This window comes from Myxocyprinus asiaticus, chromosome 1 (genome assembly GCF_019703515.2).
Source record: "Myxocyprinus asiaticus isolate MX2 ecotype Aquarium Trade chromosome 1, UBuf_Myxa_2, whole genome shotgun sequence".
In the NCBI taxonomy this organism is placed as follows: Eukaryota; Metazoa; Chordata; class Actinopteri; order Cypriniformes; family Catostomidae; genus Myxocyprinus; species Myxocyprinus asiaticus.
In genome coordinates this window covers 21,831,797-21,853,576 of record NC_059344.1, presented here as the reverse complement: position 1 = coordinate 21,853,576, position 21,780 = coordinate 21,831,797, and the positions used below count along the sequence as shown (strand labels likewise).

At 39.1% G+C, this 21,780-nt stretch overlaps 1 protein-coding gene across 1 annotated transcript in view; it reads right to left on the bottom strand.

Annotated features, from left to right (window-relative positions):
• Nucleotides 1-18,828, bottom strand: part of LOC127429123 (sushi, von Willebrand factor type A, EGF and pentraxin domain-containing protein 1-like) — a 162,113-nt gene extending 143,285 nt beyond the window's left edge. The window contains exon 1 of the mRNA XM_051677987.1: nucleotides 17,772-18,828. Coding sequence (XP_051533947.1) covers nucleotides 17,772-18,224 — 453 coding nt within the window. The 5' untranslated portion in view covers nucleotides 18,225-18,828. The remainder of the gene's footprint in view (nucleotides 1-17,771) is intronic.
• Between the last annotated feature and the right edge of the window lie 2,952 nt (nucleotides 18,829-21,780).

Genomic DNA, 21,780 nt, shown 5'->3' with positions numbered 1-21,780 from the left:
CGCATCCAACTCGGATTTCTTGTTTTTTTTAACGGATATAACGTCGATCCGAGTCCTGAGCTCCGACTTCCGAGACAAATGGAACGCAGCATAAGACCTGAACTGGGTGTGTCAGAAAAGGGAGATTTACAAAATGTGCAGTGTTGGTGGGCCTCCAGAAACAGGGTTGGGAACCACTGCACTAGAGAGTGTAGGGCTTTACTGGTTGTTTAGATCAGTGTTACTATCAGAAATAATTAATAATTATTTCTGTAGTTATTAATTAATATTTCAATTCATTAATTGGATCTAACTCATTAAAACCTCATATGGGACTCCAGTAAATGTAGTGTGCTACGTTTAGGAGCAAGTTTGGTTATTAGCAATAATTAATAATTATCAAAGATAATTATTAATTATTAAAATCAATAGAACATTGATGAGAATCAATGTTAGCTTTTTTTAATCCTTTAAATCAACAATTATCAAAGATAATCGTTAATTGTTAACATCGATGAAACATTAATTAAAATTAACACTAGCTTATTGATCATTCAAATTCAATCAAAGATAATTATCAATTATCAAAAGTCAATAGAATATTAATAAGGATTAACATTGACGGGGCACCACCCTAAAATCAGGGACTAATAACCGAATAGTAAAACAGTCTCAATATTAGATTGTTTTCTTAGGAAAATCGACATCCGAAGAATATCGATTTTCGGGAAAAAAACAATGAATGAAGGTTTGAATCCGAGCACTGACATCCCGTCAGCACGACACAGGCGTATGCAAAACAAACCAAAACACTTCTCTTTGTAATATAAACAAAGTTTATTTATGCAGTAATATCAATTAATAATTAATACAATGCAGTCAATAAACTTCCGACTTACAACTACAAACTAAACAGTGATATGATTAGATATGAAAATCAAAATAATCCTATAACACATAAGGTGTGTGTGAGACAGTGTGTGTGTGTGTGTCAGTGTGGTTAGTGAGAGAGAGAGAGAGAGAGAGAGAGAGAGATGATTAAGTGACAGCCCGAAAGCTGATTTCGCGATAGCTGGAGATAAAAGCAGCCGTGTTCATCACTCAGAGACGCGGTTTTATGAGTGGGGCTCGTAAAAGTCCTGCATTATTTGACTCTTTAATGGATGAACTCAGTTTCTGTCTCACCCGCGATGGCGAAATTGCACAATCCAATTTTTTTGGACCACAATACAGCAAAACAAATTTGTGATAATTAATACCCTGAGTATTAAAAATGAGCGGACATGGCGATCCGTAAACTGTACAAGCAAAAACCTTGAAACACAAGAATAACACGCTATAATATTCTATCTCTGCCCAGACGTAAACCTCTTACTTGAATCGTATGAGGACACAGGTAGAATGTGTTTTCCTCCGTCCTTCAACTCTGACCCGGTTCCTTGAGGCTCGGGTGATGACGGGAGGCCGTTTCCTCGCGCTGTCGGCGGGCGATACGGCTGTTGATTCTCGGCGGGCTGGCGGAGAACTCAGAAATGTCGACTTGATTGAAGATGGAAGAGAAATCTTTAATCTCTTCACTTCTGTAGGCCAGCGGATGAAGATGCGAATTGCTCGGCGGTCTCCTTCGGATCCGTTAGAGTGTTCGGTTGAACACAGAGTAATCTCAACTCGTCCAGCGAGATGGAGATTGTATGGCCACAGTTTCAAGTCGGACATTACTTCCTTGTGCCACGAGGTTGCACCTGAGAGCAGCAAAAAGCTACGTCTGTATTCGGTGAACTAAGTCGCTGGAAGTGAAATCTTTAAGCATTTCAGAATTATTTAAACTCCTGATGATGTCATGTTCGAGGGACGTTCTGTTGTGTGCCTCATCCAATAGGAGTCGAGAGTTCGATCCTCCAGTGAGCAAGGCTTCCTGGATTTGTAGTCTGTTTTGGACTCCCTTTGTTTGATTTTGGCGTGATTTTTTATCAGTAAAATTTACGACATGGAATGTGTGGGGGCTGAGTTAGGTTTTACGACTTGTGTTAGGCCTGCCTTTGTCTTCTATCTGAATACATGAGGCCCAACAAGAGAATTAATTAAACCATAACTATTAAAAACAGATAAAACATATACATATTTGACAACCATTGCCAAATTCAACACATTTATAATGTATCCTAAAACCATTAGCCTTGGTTCTCAGCATTGTGAGAGTTTAAAAGAGTCACTAAAGTATCTAGAAATTCACAGTGGCATTTAGGTAGGAAAACAATGTCTCATCAGTGCTTAGATGTTTTCCAGACTGCTAACTATGAAGCACACGGGTCGCCAATGTGAGGCAGTAATAGCACAGAGGAGAGGGTGAGCAATCTATTTTCAGACAGAACAGACTGTGTTGCTGTTGATAGGTTGAACTGTTATACACTTAGACACTTCTTTGGCTTCTCCTCTGTGGTATGTCCTACCCTTACTCCTCAACACACATGTACAAAAGCACATACATGCACTTTCAGAACATATAGCACACCTAACCAGAGTCCTGCAGATGGATGGGTACCCGAAAGGTGAACCGCTAATGTTTGATGTTACGGGTGGAAAAATATTTACATTGTCATTTGCGGTGCAGGTGGGGAATCAATACGCACAGGCCGAACTGCGGGTCAAATAGCCAAGGGCCTGCAGCTGTACGGCTGTACGCACTGTGCGTACCATGAGCGCTCTGACTGACCTGATAAACATTTACTCTCAGAATATTTCATCAATCATGTAGTGTGTCCAGTATTTCTGTTGGCAAATGAATAATTCTTTTGAGTTGATTCTTTTCAGTAAATTGGCCAAATGGGCTTGCAAAACTGAATCTGGTCTGAATCGATTCGTGATTCGGCACAATTCATTTGGAGTGCTCTCTGAATCATTTGGAGTGGTTTCTTACACAGTAAAACAGTATCAGGGTATCACGAACACAGAGAACAAACAGCGCTGGAACAAACAGAAATGTACCTACAATCAACTGAAACAAAATGCTGCATTTTTGAGAGGTAACTTTGAGAAACTTCAGCTAGTGCTGTCATGTGAACAAGGGGCTGTTCAAACCCAAAGTTTTTTTGTGTCTGCTTGCACTGTTTTCAATCGTATGTAAACATTCACTAGATGGATGTCTTTCGACAACTGCGCCATGTTTCACTGTGCTTTCAGCATCTCTCACGGGAGCGCTGCTTTTTTAGAAGCTGTGTCAAGTTAAAAAATCTGTAACTGTTTTCACCTTGTACTTTTCGCCGGCAGTAATTTTTCTCAGTGTGCGCTTGTCTTTCAAGAGTTTATCGTAAAATGCAGAGCAGTCCAGTGACAGTCCAAAATTAAGATGTACAAAAAGCATTGCCTTCAAGACTGTTACACTGAGTCCAGATGTATCCGGTGTCCATGCACGTTCATTAATGAGAACACATGCTCCACAGATTCAGATATCCCAGACAGGTATAAAACAAACTCCACAACCTTGGCTAAGACTCCGAAGTTGATGGTCTTGCTCTTCAGCTCACGAAAAACGTCTGTCCATCTCTCAGACACGGACATCTTGTTCATGTTCCACTCAGTGATGTGACGAGTGACAATGTTTTTCACGCAAGCCCACTCATCAAAGAGCGTGGTTTTGTCAATCAAACTGAGAGTGGGGATTCTGGATTAGAAATGTTCAAGGCTGCTCTGAATGTCTTTCCACTCTAGGCTGTCTCTCAGTAGGGCCCACTCAAGTTTTTCTATGTTCTCCAATAAGTGGCTCCAATTTTAGAGGTAACCCACTGATGCTGAATAAAAGTTTCTCACTGCACAAACGAAATCTCCGCTCTCGTCACCAGCTTCAACCAGGGCATTCAACTGCTTTTTACAGTTTTTTCTCAATCGCTTTGGCTCAGTTCTCGAATGAGAATTCGTTTTTTCAAAACAATACATTAAAATCTCTGAACATTTAGTTTCTTGTTCACACCAGATTTGAATTTCTTATTCATTTAAGCAAATTGCACGTGTTTTGGCACATGTGTGCAAAAGAGTAAGTACAATTGTCTACAGTTTGCACAATAACTAAATGTACATAGCTTGCTGATCAAAACTGATGAGTTGATTCTCAGTGAAACTGTCATACCCTTCACAACTCCTAAACATTCTTTACAGTTTTTGTTGAACGCTTTAGTACTATTATCGCAAGTATGTGGTAAAACCTCACAACTATTAGTACAAAACTCAAAGCAGATCATCAAAAAGGCTGTTTTTTCAGACATGTAATCACATGTTCAATTGACTAAGTACAACACATAAAATTACACAGTAACTTTTTCACCACACCTAATCAGTGTGTCATCAAAGAAACACCTTTCATATGAAGTAATTGTCTTTCATAATGCAATGCTCACAATACTTTTGATATGCTTCTCTTCTGGTTTGCGTAAATACATTTGACCAACACTTAATCCAACTGCTCTTAATGGTAAATCACTGAACCGTTTGGTAAACTTATAGATTTTAAATTGGTTTGTCAGCTATATACTGTATATGGATTTCGAGAACTACCAAATAAAATGTGTTTTTGTATGAACATCTAAATTACATGTAAACACACATAATGAATACTTGTTATTGCTAATTAATTTCACATAGTGGTAACCACAATTGGTTACCATATAAAAGGGGGGTTGTAAACACTGGCAATTTCTTTCAACATGGAGCAGGATAGACAGCAAGGAATAGGAAGAGCTCGTGGACAAGGGATCTGTCAGAGAGGTGGGCATGGGCACCAACAGAGAGGTCAGAGAGGTGGGCATGAGGCCCGTCGAAGGGTTGGTCATCAGAGAGAGGGAGGCAGAACTATTGTCTTTAATGAAGTCTGGGCCATCATCGTTGATCATGTGGTGAACCAAAGCCTTGCTATGGCAGAGGCTGCCAGATTAGTTGATCCAAATCTAAAAAGATCAACTGTCAATTCTATCATCCGAACTTTTCGCCAAGAAATCCGGTAAATCTGGAGAATATATATTATGCTTTACCATTACGTTTACAGTAAATTGTAATGCATGTAATGCATGTAAATTCATAAAACATGTTACAGTATTCTTACAGTGTGATCTATTGACAGTATACTCTGTTCTATGATTAGAATCGACAGAAAACCCCATAGTGGTGGCCGTGTGCTGACCGACCAGCAGGAGTGGGCAGTGGTGGAAATAGTGAGGGCCAGGAATGATATATGGCTGTCGGAAATAAAGCAGGCAATTGGGGAGAACAATGCCACCTTTGCCAATTTGGCATCCATCAGCCTACCAACAGTAGCCCGCCTTTTGAAGAGGCACCAAGTATCAATGAAACACATTTACCTGGTGCCTTTTGAGAGAAACAATGACCGGGTGAAGCAACTGAGGGCTGAGTACGTTCAGGTACAGCACTATACACTCTATTACTGTTACTATTTGATGCATCGCCTACTTCACATGTATATTGGAACTACACTGTAAAAAGGGTTAGGGTTAGGGTTATTTTTTAGAGGGTGATGGTGCTTGATGCTGATGTGAACCATCACAAGTACATTTTTGTTGAAGCGGGCTTTAACCTGACCAAAACCTCATCGGCCTATGGGCCACTGTCCAAGTGCCTGGGCAACGTGGAGGAAACATCTCCATGTGCGCAGTTATCTTTGAAGATGGTGTGGTGGGACATAGGCTATTACTTGGCTCCTACAACGCTGCACATCTCATTGAGTTTTTCAATGAAATTGAGCTGGTCTGTCAAGGTGAAGGGATCACCTATGTAACTGTGTGGAACAATGTCAGGTTCCACCATGCAGAGATGGTTCAAGCATGGTTTCAGGCCCATCCCTGATTCATGACCCTCTACCTGCCCCCATATTCTCCTTTTCTCAACCCTATTGCGGAATTGTTTTCAGCATGGAGGTGGAAGGTCTATGATCGCCAACCCCTTGAGTGCGCCACCCTCCTTCGCCATGCCAAAATGTTTTTCCCAAGATGCATGAACAATGATGACATTCATTGTGATGTGGACGAGAATCTATGGCCAAATGCTCAAGACAGGCTTGATCCTAATTAATGTAATGTGTGCTAAATGTTATGTTTTGTTTTCTTTTATTTAATTTGTTTTATTTAACTGTGTTCATTTGATTGTAGAGAGTATACCTATGTTACAATTATATCTGAAAAACACAATTTGCCCAAATGATTGTAGAGGATGACTTCATTGATCACAACTTGATTACACATAGGATAGATATTATAGAAATGATAGATTCTGTAAATGTTGGGTAATGTAAGTGTATTGCCTAATGTGAAAACTGTGTAATCTGTCTTTTACAGTACTGTAGCATACTACTTTCAGCACTTCTAAGGGTGATTTGAAACATGTATCTTGCATTGTTTGTTATTGGATTCACTGGTAGTTAAAACAACTAAACTGAAATGATATTATGTTGTGCTTTGGTGATTAAACCATATGTTCTCATGACATTTCATGAGAAACTTATATTTTGAATCAATGGTTGTGTGGTGAGAGATGTTTACAATCCAAATGAATGCACAATGGCAAGTTTTGAATGAAAGACTGGCTGCGTTACAAGTGTGATGAGTTTGAAGTTTTGTACTAAAAGTTGTGAGGTTTTACCAAATAGTACCAAAGCGATCAACAAAAACTGTAATAGTGTGAGCCATCACATGCAAAATGATCCATTTAATTATCAAAATCTGTCAGACATGTATATTTCATAAATATCTATGACATGGAATGTTTGTGATGTCTGCTAAATCTCTGGCCAGACCAACAAGAACGACAAGATGTCCACCAAGAAGATGGGAACTTGCAGTGTTATGTACTGTGAGGAGGTACAATTTTTTTTTTTTTTTTTTTTTTTTTACAGAACTACCGCAGGTTTTTTCATTGTTGCAGAATTTTTTTTTTTTTTTTTTTTTATAATTTTTTTTTATAATCGTTTTTGCATGGTTGTCATTTTGTGGCAATTTTCTGTTCACTATATATGACTTAACATGTAAGAAATGTGTAAAAATGGACATGCAAATGTGAATTTTCTGTTTACATGTAACACATTGCTACAAAAATAAATTTACTGTATACATACAAATGTGCATGTCCTTTTGACTTTTCCCAGTAAACTTTTACCTACTGTTGAAATCGGTATCTAAACATTCAGCTAGACAAAACTGACATTCTTGTATAGTACAGTAAGCAGTCAGTGTCAGCAAATAAGTAGAACAAAAATTTTATTTGTATATAACAAACATTTCCAGGGTTGACTGCCATGGTGAAAAAACATCTAAACATTTTGACCAGTACGGCTCACACGGTGACAAAAAACTTTTCATTTTGGTGGCATTTGCCAATTTACTGACACAGTCAATTACTAGGTTTTGAAGCATGAATTAAGGGTGCTTTCACACTTGGTTCGATTGCTTAGACCGAACCCGAGTTTGTTTCCTCCCGCTGCCTGCGCTGGTCTGTGTTCTCATCAGATTACTGGGGTCCAAACCACGGTCTGATTACGTCATCAACTTGAGTACAAGCAGCAGCTGTTTACTACTGTATCTAGGTAACAACTTGAGAAGACGTCACTGTGTTAAGTGAAGTATTAAAGTTTGTCTCTTTGGATTTACCATGAAAACTTAACATGCACAGAACAGCACTTGTGTTTGTCTCCCACGGATGCATTGAATGTGCAATGATGTGATGAATATTAGCGTTTGTCTGCCGCGAGCCCGTGGAAGCGTTGCAAGAGATGTGAAGACTGTGAACTGCTCTCAGAAGGCGGTGTATTTGGACAATCCAAACACAGGTGTGAGAAATGTATTATACCATTAATAATTGCGATCGTGAGCCTGCAAAGACGCAAATTATACGTAATCACAAGTGGTTCACTTCCATGAATGTGTTCATATCAGCAGCGAACGGTACCGGAGTTCACATGAACCGTACCCCAGACCACCTTTTCAAGCGGACTTGGGTACGTGTCCTGGGTGCGCACCCGAGTTCGGAAAACAGCATTCACATTATCCAAACTAACCGAATTTTGATGTCATTCGACCCCGGGTGCGCACCAAAAGTGGTTGCCAAACATCCAAAACAATGCTGGTTGCTGGGCTAAATGCACTCATTAGATTTATATATGTATATATGGTGGTATTTTTACCAGCTGAGAAAAAACAAAGAGCTAATAAAATGTGTAAAGGAGTCAAAACAGCGTCAGAAATTCCTCCGTTGCACACATAAATGAAGATATGCTGCAAGGACAGCTGACGGCAGTTCCGATGCCTGTACCGAACTGTAATGGGCAACATAGCTCCTATGATGAGAAGAACCAGGTATGCCTGAGGTCAGTATTAAAGGCAAATTACTTCCTGTTATTGGTCCGTTTAGACGTCTTTGGTCCATGCTGCATTCATATATCAATCGAACCGCACCAGAGTTCATTTGGAAACGGGCCGAGACCCACTATTCAGGGAGTCTCGGTCCACTTGTTTGGTGCGCACCATGGTTCGGATGGCAGCATTCACACTTGTTCAAATGAACCGCACTAACGGAGCAATCGCACCAGAGTTCGTTTTAATCGAACCAAACCTGCCAAATGTGAACACATCCTAAATGTTTTGGGTGAGTTACTAAATTTTGCAGACATGCAACAGAGTTGTGATGTTCCATAAAACAGTTGTGACAATTGCACTTACAGTTTAGAGAATGTTAAGACTGTTTAAAAAAATGAGCAAAAGCGTTTGAGAAAAACTGTAATGTCAGAGGGTATGAATGATTCCTCCAGCCTGGCCTGCAAGACTTTTCTCAGGTCATGAAAGTGCAAAGCTATAGCCATGCACAACAGAATGATAAGCAAAATATCCTTCACTTGCATGCACCTTGTCAGATTCAAAACTTTGCTTCACAAAAAAAGAAATTTTTTAGAAACTAAAACTCTTTTTGAAGATCCTCATTTAATGTACATGCACGCTTCCTTGACATTTTTCCAGCCGTAATTTAATCTGTGTGCTTTTTCAAACTGACTCTTCAATCAGTTCACTAACTGGATGTCTGTTGATAGGGGATTGTGAGTAGATAGTTTAATCCAATCATGTACTTCAAATAACACGGTGTGATTGTATTGGTTTTACAAGCCGTATCCTTGGCTCCCTTTGATTAGAATACTCACGTGACTGAGAAAGCCGCATAGGCGATAGAGAAATTTTATGAGAGGGCAAATGTGGGACAAAACACGATTTTTTCCAAATAAGTCAGAAAAGTGCTTAAATACGGGACTGTCCTGGGAAAAATGTGACGTCTGGCCACCCTACTTATGCAGAAGTGCTTCTAAAATTATTGTCCTTTTTTTTTTTTTTTTGGAATGCCCAATTCCCAATGCGCTGTAAGTCCTCGTGGTGGCGTTGTGACTCGTCTCAATCCAGGTATGGATTCAATAATCGCTGAGCTACCCAGGCCCCCAAATAATTGTGCTTCTAAAACTTTAGTCTTTTAGAATCACAGAATCATTATTATTTAATTAGATACTTAGTTAGTTAGACTTTTTAGATTATCTATTTTTACAAAGATTACACAGACAGAGACAAGTGCCAGGACAAGGGCATCTATAACGGCCAAATTCAGGTACACAGACAGATTATTTAACTCCAGTTACTTATGTCATGGTTTCAATTCAGTTTAGCACATTTTTAGCTAACAAGGCTAATGAACATTCATCACTTACCCAACACCATGAATCTATTTAATATGGTATGAAAGCAAAATTCCTGGATCTACACTCTTAATTTGAAACATTGCCAGAAATCTCCTGTTGCTATTTATGAATCCCACAGCCACACTGGCCTCACAAAACAAGTTGCAGGTGATTCTCAGGATTATAAAATGGGCCTCCTTGGTGGTGCATGTATGCAGCTGCTGAGGGGAAAAGCCAGCTTTTAAACCTACATGCTTCAGAGCAGACATGTGACTACCCTTGACCTCTTGCATTATTGCAGGAATTACCCCATTGCATGGGGCCATTAATAAGGCTAAAAGAATTGGTAACTTGGGGCCGGATGCACAATTTTTTATTTATTTATTTATTTTATTTTTTTTGTGGAGAATTTGAATTCTTCTCAAGTTTTTTCTTTAAAAAAAAAAAAAAAAAGATAAGAACTTTCTTAAGACATTCATTCGGAAATACAAAATATTCTTAACTTTTTTCTTAAGTTAGAAATTAAGATGAAAATGGAAGTTAAGAAGGATTTTCCTCTTTTTTTTTTCCTCCCCTTTTTCTCCCAATTTGGAATGTCCATTTTCCCATAAGTCCTTGTGGTGGCATAGTGACTCACCTCAATCTGGGTGGCAGAGGGAGAATCTCAGCTGCCTCCACATCTGAGACCGTCAACCCACACATCTTATCACATGGCTCATTGAGCATGTTACCACGGAGACATTGCGCATGTGGAGGCCCACGCCATCCGCCATCTACGCACAACTCACCACGCTCCCCACCGAGAGCGAACCACATTATAGCGATCATGAGGAGGTTACCCCGTTTGACTCTACCCTCCCTAGCAACCAGGCCAATTTGGTTGCTTAGGAGACCTGGCTGGAGTCGCTCAGCACACCCTGGGATTTGAACTCATGAACTCCAGGGGTGGTAGCCAGCGTCTTTACCAAGAAGAATTTTCCTCTTTAGAACGATTCGTGAATCCAGTCCCTGTTTGTCTCAAAGAGACACAACATCACTCTCACATGCTGTCTTTTATTTCTTGTATAAATTATAAGTGTAATTGTAATTGAATTGTTAAAGACAATTATATGTTGTTAATTTTAAAAAAATTATTCATTCGCTGTAATACATTTCATGGCATTGCTGTAGACTTTATTGGTGTTCCTGGTGGTACAGTCAGGCTGAGAACACCCACACAGCTCTAAATTTGACTTATTCAAGCATCCAGTTACCACTTATCACTGTGCAGAAACATAATGCAGTGTATAAATGCAGGCAATAGGCGAAAATTTTTGCAGTAATAAAAACTGTATTACAATTAGAGCTATGTTCAATCTATTTGTTGGAGTGGCTAAGTAGTGTTTAGTTAATTTATTAAAGCTGTGTGTCTTTCTTTTCTTTTTTTTTCAGTGTTAAAATTAGGGATGTTCCGATACCATTTTTTTGAGAATGACTATGAGTACAGATACTTTTTTTTTGTACTCGCCGATACCGAGTCCGATACCTGTTTTTCAATATCAGCAGTTTATTTCAATTTTATCATCAGAATTGTTTTTAAATGAATGAATTAATTAAACCTTAGTCAAATGAAAGTATAACAATTCATTTTCAACATTATATTGTATTATTTTTATCAAATGAAATGCTTATATACAGAATCTCACATCACAATTCAAAATACAACATTGGAGTTATTTTTGTCAGATAAAGTGCTGCATAAGAGAGCATCACAGATGTGAGATATTGCTTAAATATAATACAGTTACTATTGATTTATTATTATTATTATTATTAGTAGTAGTAGTAGTAGTAGTATAACAGTGAATATTACATAACTATATAGTAGTGATCTATTTCTGTCTTACATTTTTCATTTAAATTGAGCTTTGATTTTGAAGTGTTTCTGTGTTGTTAGACCAAGGAGCTCTGATGTAATGACGGCAGATTCCTAATCCGGAAAAGCAGGTCGCTATGTGAATCACAGTAATTATTAAACTGCAAAACTATATGAAAACAGCAGTTATTTTTGCAATTCTGCTTGTTGATGTTAGTGGTGCAGAAATGACACACTTCACCTTTAAGTGATGACATGGTTGTTGCTACTTGTGGCTACTGTGGAAAAAGAAACAATAAAAACATGACATTTTAACTATGTTTGAATTCCTGTTGAGTATTCTTGTAAGCTGGACAACTGATGGATAAAGAACAGATGAAGGCTTTCTCTCCCCTTCATGTTGTATTCAGTACAATTCGCCATTACATGCGTGTCCCAGACAATGCGGCTGGTTGCATCCTTTCTCTCTTTTTCTCTGTCTCATGCATTCTCTCTTCGTAGGTCTATTTCTTTTTTCTCAGGCATATCTCTAACCCTTACACCTTTCAGCCTCTCGTGTGGCTGATTATTTATTTATTTAATGGATACCATAAACCAATTTCTGGTAAAGGTAAACATGAATAATCTATGCCTTTAGCTAAAAGCAGGCAATACATGATAATTACAACAAATCCATTCCTCCAACACAACTCAAGCCAATACAGTGGACATGGCAGAGATGCCATTTAGGCCTTAATGAGGACTGGTTGATTCATTGTAAACCACGTTGCCTTTTTAGATGGTTAAAGACCGAAGGACCCTTATCTGCCTGTCTGCAGACATATCTGTGGCTCTGAAGCTAGTTTAAAGGCATTCCTAGCTGTCTTATCAGGGTTCATGGAGTACAGGCTGTCTCTCATAAGGATCTCCCTCATTAGTCTAAATTAATAGCACAAATACAGCCTCAGGATGTGCCAGATTTTTATTGTGGAACTGAATTCTCCTTTCTGCAGACAAAACCAAAGAGAGGCAGTAATAACCTATAACATACAGTAATTTGTTTTCTGTATTACCTCCATTTTTCTTTTTGTTACAGCTGTCCCAGTATATTATTCTCTCACACCTTTTCTTTTTATATTTCCTCTTCATTTGTGAAAAGATATGGTCATCTGCAAGCAGATGTGCTCAAAGAATTTTACCTGATATTAAAGGCATAGTTCACCCAAAAAGGAAAATTCGGTAACAATTTACTCAGCTTTATCACTTTGTCATAGAAGTGGAGCACAATGCTCTATGTTGCATTATTTTAGCGCTAAACAGAAGTTTTCAAGCTTCTCTTATAGCACTTACGAACGCTATTATCAGTAGCATAAATTTCAGGTTGATTCTTACCAAAAATCTGTCATATGGCTTCAGAACACTTGGAATATGGTAGATGAGTCACATGTACTACTTTTATGATACTTTAGGGTCCTTTTTAAAGCTTTAAAATGTATCACTATCAACTACCATTGTATTGAAATTGGATTGGAAGATTCATTCAAATGTATCTTTTTGTGTTTTTCATAAGAAAGAAAGTCTCACAGGGTTGGAACGACATCAGGGTGTGTACATTTTTGGATGAACTGTTTCTTTAATCAAGAGATTAAATATTTCTCTCACTGTTCCACCTGTTACGCATTCATAGTGAATTTTCAATCATTTGTATTTGTATAAAGCATTGCATTTGAGTGAAAAAGTGAGTCTGTTTTCATAGTGAATGGATTCAGGTTTCATCTGTGTCTTTTTATGTGTGGTAGACACATCTGTCCCAGCTCTTTCATCATGTTTCCTGTTTTTATGTCTCTTTGTTTTTGCACAGCACATTCTGAGGGATAGGGGGCTTGCCATCAGATGTTTTCACAGAGAGAATATGAGATATTTAGATGTGTTGATCTGTCTAGATTCGATGACAGTCTGGCTCCTGGTGCCATGTGGTTCAAAAACCCTGTCAGAAGGGTCAGTGGCACTTTAGAGAAATGTTCTCTAGAATTTCTGATGGAGGAGTGTAGAAGAAAGGGTCATGTCGGGATGGAGAAATGAAGCAAAAGGGAGAAAAGGAAGAATGTGATCAGTTATGCAAAAAAATGTCCCTCCCCTTCCTCCCCAATATGTTTTATGCTGTTAAATGTCAGAGGAGGAAATGCTCTTGATGTGTGGAGAGTTGTGTTTTGTGGAAATGTGCAAGTACAGAATTCTCATAGAATTCCCCTTCCTATAGAATCCGAGTTGGGAAAAGGCAGAATTCTGCTTGGAAATAGGACATTTCAAAGCCGTACGGTCAAGGACTTCGATGTAATGACTCCCTGCGGAGATTAATCAGAAAAGCAGGCAAATAATTTGGAAAGCACTGGAGGCATTCACTAACTTTTAGAAAAAGAGTAGAGAGAGAAAGAAGTTTTATGGAGAGCTATAGTTGTGGTCTGGTTTGGCAAAGGGCATGAAGAAGGGTGATGGATCTGGCAACTCAGGCTACCCACTAAGTCAAACACTGAGGTTGGAGGGAGCAGCAGGACAAAGGGGAGAACCTGACAGGCTCAAAGTGGTTACAAAAGAATAAAAAGGCTGCCTGTTGCACTGTCTTGTGTTGTGTTGTGGAAAAACGCTACAATTCCATTTGTCTGTATAAAGCATAAGGAGTCAGTGCGGTTTTTTAAAGGGATAGTTTGCCCAAAAATGAGAATTCTGCCATCATTTACTCTAATTTATTTCTCATGTTGTTCCAAACCTGTATGGCTTTCTTTCTGTGAACTCAGTGCTTGCTAGCTTTCACTAGCTGCTGCAAAGTGGAATTAATTTCGAGCCAACCAGCATTTCATTATTTAAATGAAGTGGTGTAAATGAAAGGGAGGCTTGAAAAACTTTTGAAAAAAAGTTTTTGCTCAAAGGCAAACCTGAAATTTCAGAAAGGTTTGCGTTGTTCAAGCTGAAGTATTGTGTTTCTCTCTCTGTGCACTTTGGCTGGGCAGTAGAACTGTGGATAAGGCCTCTGACCTCTGCAGTTTTGAAAGCCTGAAAATGTGTCTGGTAAAAGCTTCCAGACCTCCACGCCATTTAGACTGAATAAAAGGAGCCAAAAGTCATGAAATATTGCAGTTTGACTGTGATGCCGATTAATTACAAATTAACAACAGCGCTTTCCTGCTGTGCTTCCATAACAGCTTAATACATTTGCAGATCTGGGTAAGCTAAACCATTTTTCAAACCACAAATGTCATTCAGGACAAGAAAAATGTCAGAAAACGGGGACGTCATTATCATTTGTAACGGAATAAGTGAGTAGATGCTGCAAAAAGCAATAAATAATTTTTTCACTGATTTCTAGCATTGCTTTTGAGTGAGACTGAGTTAGTCAAAAGAGAAGTTCATGTGAGATATAAGTCGGCACTTCGGTTTTACATGGGACAAATTAACAAACTTCAGGCTGATTGGCAACAGTAAGTCAAAAGTTCATCAGCTGAAATATGTCTGCGCTCATTGAAATATGAACCACTGCCTCCAATGGCTGAAGCTGGAAGTGCTGTTGAACCTTTGGGCAAGTTTCGCTCCAGTTTCCGGTTGAAATGTCCACAGAGTGGCGCCAAAAGCAAGTTTTTTAGTTGTGAATAGAGCTGTTCAGCCGTGACGTCAATTTGTAGGTGAACACAGAAGTCTAAATCACCATGGGTTCCTTCTGGATTTTACAGTGGGGTTTTATAATAAGGCTTATCACCTTATGAGTAAAATAAGATCAGTGATGATATGACATCACTTGATGATATGTGGACGTTTTGTTCTACAACATATATTACACACTTTCATACCTCAAATGCAGTGGCGATTTCTCAGGGCTAGCAAAGCCTTCTCTGCTGGTTTAACATTCCAAATAAATACATACTTTCATTCTCAATCACCTTTTTGCCTATGTATTTTTAATCACTTTCTACTCTTAATTAATCTACAAACAAATAGAGAAAAAAAAAGTTTATCCAGTCAGAATGTATTCCTTGATGCTTACAAGCAAAGTGTGACAACTATTTCACAAATCGGATGCCTGAAGCAGCACGTGAGTCTGAGCTCCACCCCATCAGGCCTTCAGCATTTCTTCAGAATCCCTCAACAGTGCAAATGAATGGGCAACTAAAGTCAGATTGTCAGATTCATCAGCCAATCAGACTGATTTATTTGTTCTTGGTTGGTGTGATCTTTAGGATATGTCCCAGTCGAGGCCTTCTAGCTTGCCTTGAGTGACGCAATCACGCTTTAAGTTATGTATGTAATCCAAGAGCGAAAAGCGTGAGATCTTACTGACGAGTTGACTGTCATTACTGTCGCTATCACCATTGAGAAAGAGATCCTTATGGATTTAAAAACACGAGATGTTCTGCATGACTGTGTGATTGCTTAATTTATTAATCAGGAAAGGAGGACTGATTTTCACTTCAAGTACATTGATAAGTGCTTTTTGCATTGTTACAGCAACATCAGGAGTTTTCTTAGTTTAAATTAGGCTGCTGGAGCATTCAGTGTCGGATCAAGTTTTGAAAAGTAGTGCTGCATTCCATTCATCTCGGAAAGTCGGATTTTACTACTTCCTACTAGGAAAAGTGCAATGGAATGCATCTTGAAGTCAGAATTACAACTTGTAGGCTCGTGCAGAAATTCTCATCTCGATGAGATGCAGGGGCATGATGTCACACAAACCACGTCGACACTCAGGGAGATATACAAAGTAAGTGATAAACATTCACTTTATTAAATAATATCGATAAATTAGTTCGTTTCCACATTACATGATATTAAAGCTTGTTTAACAAATGCCTGCAGAAACAGGTGTATAAAACATTATAATCTCTTTTGATAATCGTACATCTGAATAAAAAATGCTAGCGCTGCAGCATTGTTTATCAGTTGGGTTGCTAGGAGACATCTCTAATGAGAGTCAAACCCCTGCTAAGCTAACGGGAGCGTTGCAGTTCCGAATATCGGGGAATGGAATGCATTTAGGAAAGGAATATCCCACATCCAACTTGAATGGAACGCAGCATAACCGTGTACCCTGACGAAACGAAATTTATTGCAAGCAACATTTAAATCGCAAATATTATCAGATAGATTTTTCCAGGTATTATAGACCTCCTTGGTAGATTCATATGAAAAATGATGATTTCTGAATGTCTGTTCGGGAGACGTTCATTTCACAAAACAGTCATGTTGCAGTTAAAATTAGGCTTGCTTGAGCATTAAGTTTCTAGTTCTGGCTTTTGTGCGTGGACATGTTTTTTAAAATTTCAATTGGTATTACTAATTAGCTGCGACATAATGTATGATGCCCAAAGGCATAGGGTGCCTTATTCATTGTGAAACTGTGTTTTCTTAATGGCATGAATCACACTGAAGGCCTAGACTTTTAATGCATGGCCCGCCACTGCTCAAATGTGAATTTTGAAGCCGCTGTATGATTTTTAAGAAATGTATGCAATTCAGTCCAGTGTCAAAATTCACGCTTGAGGTATAAAAGTGTGTAATATATGTTGTAGAACAAAATGTCCACATATTGTCAAGTAATGTTTTCCACAGACTTTGCTTTACTCATAAATCCAAAACTCCCATGATAAGACCCCATAGGAAAATCCCAAGGGAACCCAAGGTGAATTCTCTTCTGGGTTTGTGACCTACAAACTGAACAGCTCTATGATGTAATGCAGTCAATAGGAATGCATGTTTTATTAATCATACTCATTAATCATAGCTTTCAGTGGCCCAGCCACAGAGGGGCCCAAGTGATATGGTTCAATACCCCCGAAAGTGCTATGACGTCCGGAGTTCGCCTGCCGGAGATCACGCACGCTTATTGCCCGCGACAAATACCGGTGCTCCAACATATACCGGCACGCACATCTCTCGCCAACCCCCCAACTCAATTTATCGATTTGTTGAGGAACATGAAAGAGCCGTGGAGGAATATAGATTATACTCAGCATACTTCAAAGTCTGAACATTCATTAACTGACACTAGATGGTAGACCAACTGTCAGACAACACTTGCCTTACACATTGCTATACTCTCGCTCAAGTTCTCCAACTCTTTTCTTCTGATCGATTACCTCCTTCCATCATTTCCCAATCTATCTTTTATGATTTTCTTTCTTCTCTTCTAGTGCTTAAATTATTTCTTGCATGCTCAGTCTCGAAAACACTCAAACAACGTTATTACACAACTGCTCTTACCGCTGCCCGCTGGAAAGCCCCCCTCGTGTAGGTGCCTCCTCCTCTGTAGGTGATGGAAGGGATCTCTTTGCTGAAGAGAGAGCACTTGTGCTGGTGAGCTTTGGGCATCGACACATAGTCCACTCTTGTAACAACATGGTTCTTGGAACTAAATGTCACCAGCGCCACACGGGTTGCCTCCGGCGCCACTGGAAAATCTGACAGCAGCTTCCGTACGAATCGCAGCTCGCTCCCAAAGTTTGAAGCTCCCATACTGGACGATTCATCCACAAGGAAAACCAGATCCAGAAGGCCACCCTGCTCCCGAAGAAGACGCACATTCTTTCGGAAGACCTGGCCCAGACGTTCAACTTTCCTCTCCGCTCTCTCTGAGAGGTTTTGCCGGGCGGTAGAGACAGACCAGAACAGCAGCAAGACCATTAAGGAGAACAATGTCAGTCTTAGTGTCTCCATTATCGCACAACCAACAAAGACATCCAATAGTGGTTGCAAAGAAGTGATGTGGCAATAGTAATAATTGTAATATTGAGGAGCCTCTTGTTTCTCCTCTTTCTTCTCCTCTTTTGCTCTATTTGCTCTATTTCTTTTCCAGGCAGGGTGAGGCTCCTATCTCTCCGCTGGTCTCAGGAATCTGTGGTGCTCCTGCATCTCAACCACTATCCAAATGCTTCTCTCCACTCTCTCAAAATCATTTAAAAAGGAGCTAGGCGGTAAAAAAAAAAAGTTCTGTGAGTGCGAGAAAGAGAGAGGGTGTGTGTGCTGGTGCGAGACAGAGGGAGTAAGAAGGACGAGAGAGTGAGCAGCAGCAGAGGAAAGAAATTCCATATGTCTGGCACTCGTCAGCTCTCGGACAAACAGTCTCACCACATCACACCAGGCAGATACCAAGAGAGCCATCTGCAAATGAAAAAAAAAAAAAACTGGGGAAGGGGGATGGCTGTAAACAAAACAACCATGAAATGGATACCAAAATAACTTAACAAGTTTATATCTAAGATCCTGGAGCTTACATGTTATAATCAGGAGTGACATATAACAAATGTGTTTTGTAAGATCAGCAGTGCCTGCAGTCTTTATTAATTCCTCTGGTTTTCTTTTGGGGGTCTTGTAAAGAGAGAAATCTGAAGGAGGATCTGACCCCCCTCTGTCTTTTTTTTCTCACTTTTATTCTTTCTCTCTTCTCTTGTGTGATTTTATCTGTAACCAAAACAAATGCTTTACATAGTTTTAGGCAGGCTGGCTAAAGCTAAGCTGTATAATAGAGCATTTTAAACCATATTAAAGCTGGAATTAATACAAATGGTCACCAAATGTGAAGAATCACAGCTTTGACAAGACAAGAGGGAAAACTGTTGTCAATAATGTGAGATTATGGGGGCCTGGGTAGCTCAGCAAGTAAAGATGCTGACTACCATCCCTGGAGTCGCGAGTTCGAATCCAGTGCGTGCTGAGTGACTCCAGCCAGGTCTCCTAAGCAACCAAATTGGCCCGGTTGCTAGGGAGAGTAGAGTCACATGGGGTAACCTACTCGTGGTCCCTATAATGTGGTTTTCGCTCTCGGTGAGGCACGTAGTGAGTTGTGCGTGGATGCCGCGGAGAATAGCATGAGGCCTCCACACGCGCTATGTCTCCACATTAACACGCTCAATAAGCCACATGATAAAATGCGCGGATTAACGGCCTCAGACGCGGAGGCAACTGAGATTCATCCTCCGCCACCCGGATTGAGGAGAGTCACTACACCACCATGAGGACTTATAGCGCATTGGGAATTGGGTATTCCGAAAAGGGGAGAAAAAAAATTGTGAGATTATAGCGCAGGCAGCTTCTGACTCTTTACTGAAAGAGCATGCTGAGTGTTAAGTGCGGCCTATAAATCTAAATGTAAAGTGATGATGTGGGATAATTTGCACCTGAGAGCAAAAGAGTGTTAGACTCACCAGGGCTGTGTGCATGACAAGAGCAGCAGTGTCTGACCTGCTCAGAGGAACACACAAATGTCCACTCACCATAAAGTGATAGGAAGAGGTCTGCAAGGCTGGGGCTCCTGGGGTGTGTGTGTGTGTTTGGGTTAGGGTTAGGGGATAGAATATATAGTTCGTACAGTATAAAAATCATTATGTCTATGGAGAGTCCTCATAAGGATGGCTGCACCAACATGCTGTTTGTCTTTTACCTGATCGGCCAATCGGATATGGTACTGACACATTCTTGACATTTATCTAAGCAAGAAAAAGAAAAGTCAAGCTAAGACAACAGCCTAACTTCTTTAGCACTTTGCTTATCTATATTGAAATATATCAGTGCTTATACAATTTTTTAACATTCACAAACAAGAGTTACAAATACAACAATAAAAACAAAACACTTCTCCCACTCTGCTATTTGGCAAAGTGTCTCCTACATAAAACTTAAAAATTGTAGAACAGTGCCCTCAAGAGGATAATAAAGAATTTTTAAAATCCAGTTGGCTGTTGAGCAAGGAAGTGAACATTATGATGTTAGTTTGTGAAACAGATAAAGTAATAACCTAACACTGGGTTTTAAACACATATGTGTTTCATTTAAAATATAAGTTAGTAATCATTTTAATGCTAATGAAAAATTATATAATCGCATCTCACCACACTAACATGGACAGTTATTATGACTCACCGGGCGACAGCCAGTTTTAGAGTATAAGTGTAATTGTGAACTTCTTCAATGTCTATCTTGAGGACATTTAATATTATTAAATCAGGCTAATCTGAAGAAGTGAAAAGAGGACAGGAATCTGTAATATCTCTCTGTTTTAAAACTACTGTGGGTTTTACTGATGCAGCTCTTTTGCATATGTACGTTATGATCAAGGATGGGTCACAGACACACACACACAAAAAAAAAAAAAAAAAAAAAAAACAAGCAAAATTATCATAAATTGTCATCAGTCTTGGGTGTGTTCTGATTACAAAGTAATTAATTACTGTAATCTAATTACTCTTTTAGTATAAAAAGTCATGTAAGGCATTACATTTTGAATTCTTGTAATCAGATTACAGTTACTGACTTTCAGTGAATTACATGGGTTACACATATTTCTAAAATAATATTATTAATGTAAAATACATTTAAAACATGAGTTACATCCATATGAATATCAGGTTGTGTTTGTGGTAAGCTGAAGGACATGCGGCCGCTAATGTGTCATTTTAAGGGAGAAATGCATGGTGCTAACTGTATGAGTTGCATGCGATAATGAACAAGCAGAAAATATATAAACATTATTTTGAATTCGTTTTGTGTACAAAAAAAAAACATTGTGAAAAGGGTTTATAAAGTAACTTAAAAGTGATTTGTAATGTGATTACTTTTTCAATTAGGTAATTAGTAAAGTCAGTAATCAGTAGTTAGTAATAAGTAATTCGTATTTTGTAGTAAAAATAAATAAATAAATAAATAAATAAATAAATAATCCAGCACTGATTGTCACTTACTTGGACTATGACATTGTTTAGTTTGGAAAATGAGCCACACCTTACCTAGATATCCCATGAACCCATCCATCCTGGGAATGGCATATATGTATCATTTGAGTCATTACAAAATCAGCTTTAAGACGGATATGTGACCACATGCTTTGAGACTCTTCTACACAGTCCACATACAGTATGTGGCATTGCCTGTGCTGCCTGCCTCCTCATCAGCCTGCCAGTGAGCCACTGAGTGGCACCTGGGGACTTGGTAATGCTGTGCTGCATATCTGTCTTGCATTTGTCTATCTTACTTAATGAGGATGATGAGTTCCCTCAGTTCCAGTTTCTGTCTGAGAAAGAGTTGTAGAGATGGAAAACAGGGGAGCGGAGGAATCCCGTTTTTTTTAAGTCGATAGATGTATTGGACACATGTGGTTGGAAATCCCTTTCATTATTATTTTAAGAGACCAAACCTGAAGTCAAGCAGTTGTAAAAATTATTTTCCTGTCTTGTCCTGTCCTGTCCTTTCCTTTTTTTTTTTTTGCAAACTTAATATG